This window comes from Fusarium coffeatum (genome assembly GCF_003316985.1).
Source record: "Fusarium coffeatum strain FIESC_28 chromosome Unknown BRIP53273_contig_421, whole genome shotgun sequence".
Lineage (NCBI taxonomy): Eukaryota > Fungi > Ascomycota > Sordariomycetes > Hypocreales > Nectriaceae > Fusarium > Fusarium coffeatum.
The window spans coordinates 1-4,494 of NW_022158210.1; the positions used below are offsets into that span (position 1 = coordinate 1).

The following is a 4,494-nucleotide window of genomic DNA, read 5'->3' on the forward strand; positions in this document are numbered from 1 at the left end:
TTTTTTTTTTTTTTTTTTGGTCTCTTCTTGGTCCTCTTTTCGTACAAGTCTCAATCTTTGACACAATTTTCATGTGCACGAGCAATAGCACGCCCTCTCTTCTGCTTTGATCAACGTCATCTTCCGACTCTTGAACCTTCGAGCGTGGTTCGTTTAATCCCTCCATCTCAGGCCATATTACCGTCAGATCATCTTCCTACCCTTGATTTGAAGAATCATATTAACCCAATCAAGGCCTTGTCAGACGGTTCCGCACAACCCGGAGCGTTTTCTCACTGTTCTTCTGGTCAAGCTTCGAGTGAGCCATTCAACCCAATCGCTCAGCACTAAATCATGTCGACGCCTCGCGTTTTCCTTGTTCGCCATGGTGAGACGGAGTGGTCGCTTGATGGTCGCCATACTGGTTTGACTGATATTCCTCTGACTGCCAACGGTGAGAAGCGCGTAAGAGCAACTGGAAAGGCTCTTGTTGGCCCAGATCGTCTTATTGCTCCAAAGAAGATCGCTCATATGTGAGTCACTCTCCCTTACTTTTTTTCCTATTTCCATTACAGCAAGCATCGGTGCTCTGGTGTGTTGGTGAAGTACTTCTTATCTGGATCCTGGTCTTGTCAATACGTTTCTTCAGCTTATAGATGCGCTTCGTTGGTCGTACCACTTATCCATTGCCTTCAACATCGTCACTCTGTCTATGACAAAGCTGATATGTCTTACAGATATGTGTCTCCCCGGAGACGTGCTCAACGCACGTTTGAGCTGCTCAATCTTGGGCTGAACCGTCCTCTTCCGTGGACACCACATGGCGCCCCCAATGGTACCGGTCTCCAGTGTGAAGCTGAGGTTGAAGTGACTGAATATATCCGGGAATGGGATTATGGTGATTATGAAGGCATTACATCCCCTGATATTCGCAAGATCAGAGCCGAACAGGGAATCAAAGGGTCCTGGGATATTTGGAAGGACGGCTGCCCCGGCGGAGAGTAAGTACGACACCATGCGATTTACCCTATACCAGTATTATATCTTTCAGCAATGAATTTTCCAAGACTGACACTCCAACCAGGAGTCCAAACGACGTCACCAGAAGAATCGACCAGTTGATCGAAGAGATTCGGGAGAAATGGCATAAGCCAGCTATGGATAAGGGAAGTGACCAGTGTGGCGACGTCTTACTTGTCGCTCATGGACACATCCTCCGTGCTTTCGCCATGAGATGGGCCGGCTACGCTTTACACGAAGGCCCAACCTTTTTGCTGGAAGCAGGAGGTGTCGGGACCTTGAGGTAAGTTACAGCATGGTCATTTTGAACCTGTTGCTTCAGCTAACGCTGCTATAGCTATGAGCATCATAGAATTGAAGAGCCAGCTCTCTTGCTGGGTGGTGCCTTTGTCGTTGAACTTGACGGCCAAGATAATTAGTCACCTCAAAGCCCTAACAATTGATAGATTACTAGACTATAGAGCCAGTTGTTTAATGATATGTTTCCTTTGAGATCGTCAGCACCAAGCGTAAGCCAAGTCAATCTAGTCCGGAGATGGCAATACCTAATCTCCTAACGATCAGACCCTAACATAAGATAACATTACCTCAGTTATTCCACCACCAACAAATGTTTCAAGAATCGAAGCTGGCCTCGCACAGGCAACGCTAGGTCTCAAGATAAAGGGCCTACTGTACTGTACTTGCGCTGGCGTTCTTGACGAAAATGACTAAACCTCCGTTCGGTGTGACCGCCTTCAACGAATGTGTTTCACATCCGCCCTTTATTTACCAATATCAACCCGCATGCCTCTGTAATGACGGGCGTGTAGCAAAACGCTATGATAGCACAACGCCTCGTCGCGCAACTCAGTCGCCCCCGTGAGTGGGCGTTCTGGAAGCACGGATGAGGCTGAAAAGAGCGGCACGCACATGACATCTCTCCCTCATTCCCAGACACCGGATCGCGCCGCACCGGACGAGCCAGTGCCTCCCTCCTTCTAAAGTCCATCCTCTCACCTCTAAGACGTCATGTCTAATTTCGCATAGCTCACGCAGAGTAATGTGCCAAGCTTAGTTCATCACATCCCTCGATAGCAAAAGTGTCTTGGCTATTGCCGGATGAAGAGTGTTCGCACGCCGCATCATGAACAAACTTTTTTCGGCAGAGTGTAAGAGCGGAACGGGACGTGCAAGCTGGGGGATGGGTGTGCCACGGAGCTACTCAGAAGTGAGGTTATTCAGATATCGACTTGGGTCTATGTACTGCAACTTAGCAGAGCAAGAGCTGTACAACACCCGCCGGACTGGCAGTAGCCTCCAAGCATAAACGTCCGTATTTCCATACCATGACCGGACTTCAGATCAAGTTAGTCCGTTTCTGGATTGCAATTGGGTTTGAGATACGAGATTGAGTGCAGATGTCATTCCAGTGCCAGGTGATGTACTGTCATGTACACAGGTGATCGCACGAGGCGTCAGTTTCCCTACACATTGGCAATTTGAGGACAATATACTGCCACTTGCATTGTAGGGTACAGTGCTAGGCTTTTACGAGGGTATCAAATCGTTGGACTGGCCCTAACCAGGTAGAATACTACCGCAGTAGCTGAACCTCTAAGCCCACTGAGTGAGAAAACATAGTATTGAGGTGTTATCTGATCTATTACATCGCTAGATTGCAGAGTCCTCCAAACTAAGCGCCTTTGATTGCATCGGATAGGTACACCTATAAGCTCATTGGAGCTTTGATGCCCTAGCGATAAATACTTGTTTGGTCATAGAATGACTCTTGTTCTGCCCATGCCCATGACCATGCCCTTTTGTATGCTCATGTTTATCACCCATTTGATCGCCATTATGTCCAGTACCAGATCCGTGACCATGTCCATGTCCATGTCCGTGGCCCATCGGGTCGTTAAACGTAATGGGCTCCGGAAGCTCTTGGTAAACAAAGTCCGTAAGACCAGCGTCATCAAACATATTCTTGATCTGTTCCTCCGAGAAGCCATGGTGTGCGATACCACGCTTTGCAGCATCTTCGGGATCTATCTTGTGAGCGACAAAATCTATGACGAAGAGTACACCTCCAGGCTTGAGACGTTCAGCCAGTCTTTTGGATGCCAGATCGGGCTTATCAAAGTGATGAAATCCAAGTCCTACGCCTGCAACGTCAAAGCCGAAGAATTTGGCGTCTGCGAAGGGTGCAGGAGAGGCATCTGTAGGATCAGCCAAGTTGCCCTGATAGGCTTGTCGAGACGAGCCCTGCATCTTGTTAGGATATGTCCAGAGTGCTCAGCGATAGACAGGCCAACGGCCTTGCAGTCTCTGTTGGAGGGTGTCACTGACTTGATCTTGAGCTTGAGCGTTATACACACCAACCATATCCTCAGAAAGGTCAATGCCAATAGCCTCATTTATATGCTGTGCCAACACCTGTAGCGCATTGTTAGCTTGTACTCGGTTATCACAGTCGTTTTTCTTTTCTTATAGAAGAACTGCTCACCCTTGATAACATGCCAGTACCACACGCGTAGTCCAGCAATCTGCCTCCTTGCTTGAAGCCAATCATCGGAATCCTCTCTTGGATACGGCGCTCTAGATGCACGATCGCGTCGGCATTGCGTTTGTCGTACTGGCTGGCAATCTTGCTGCGATTGCACCGCATTAGCGATTAAATGTACTGAACCGCGCAGCACAGCACAGCACATGATGGCATCAAGCCCGTGTACCGGTCCTGGTCTCCATGGCCAGGTCAAACCCCCTCAGAAGTGTGAAAAAGGTCTTTACTTACCCAAAGTAAGCCTGGTTCTCGGATACGATATCAGTCATTGTAACAAGATTGTTGCTGGTGCCAAATGCAATAGAGGTCAAGTTGTGCAAGACAAGAAATAGGTGCTGTCTCATAAAAACAAACTTGTGCTTCTTGCGAGATGGATTGTGGTTTCACAAAGTCAAATTTGGTTGTTAGACAAACATTGGATCTGTGGTCTGTCCAGTTGGGCCATCTTATACAAACTGGAGCGGGGAGTTTTCGGGCAGTTACGTCGTGTCGCAGGCTTATGAGCATTGGATATCTCCGCGATCCAACTTGGAGGTAAAGAAATGGCCCCGCATCTGAAGTCCCCGAGAGTACGGATACTGTAAACAAAATACACAGAACCATTACCATGCCCCTGCCCTAGAGGTAGGTAGTTGTAGGTGGTTTCATAAGCGCTGTACCTGTCTGTACCATGCACCCATTCGTAGCTGGAATCGATAGGATATCGATCAGATCTCTCAACTTCCATGTCACGTAATGAATTGTGCAACACAGTCCTCTTCTCTACAGCCCATAACTCAATCAGTTGACTGGATACAGTCAGGTGGGTAACAGAAGAATTGTCCTCTAAGGCTTAGGCTTCCATAATAAAGTAGCCTAACTGCTAGTCTAAGCTAGCATAAAGTGACCAGATTATTTCGTCTCTTGTGCCTCTAGGGGCCAATTCTTCTGACACCATGAGGACAGTGACGGCT

General features: G+C 48.0%; 2 protein-coding genes across 2 annotated transcripts; one reads left to right on the forward strand and one right to left on the reverse strand.

The window, feature by feature from the left end:
- Positions 1–333: 333 nt before the first annotated feature.
- Positions 334–1,418, forward strand: FIESC28_11507 (uncharacterized protein; the record flags this gene model as incomplete). Its single annotated transcript, XM_031165629.1, has 4 exons — positions 334–512; positions 717–980; positions 1,064–1,282; positions 1,337–1,418. The coding sequence occupies 4 exons, from the start codon at positions 334–336 to the stop codon at positions 1,416–1,418; spliced, it is 744 nt and encodes a 247-aa protein (XP_031010311.1).
- A 1,297-nt stretch (positions 1,419–2,715) lies between these two features.
- Positions 2,716–3,810, reverse strand: FIESC28_11508 (uncharacterized protein; the record flags this gene model as incomplete). Its single annotated transcript, XM_031165630.1, has 4 exons — positions 2,716–3,243; positions 3,328–3,414; positions 3,485–3,629; positions 3,773–3,810. 4 exons carry the CDS (start codon positions 3,808–3,810, stop codon positions 2,716–2,718), a joined length of 798 nt encoding a protein of 265 aa, XP_031010312.1.
- Positions 3,811–4,494: the final 684 nt, after the last annotated feature.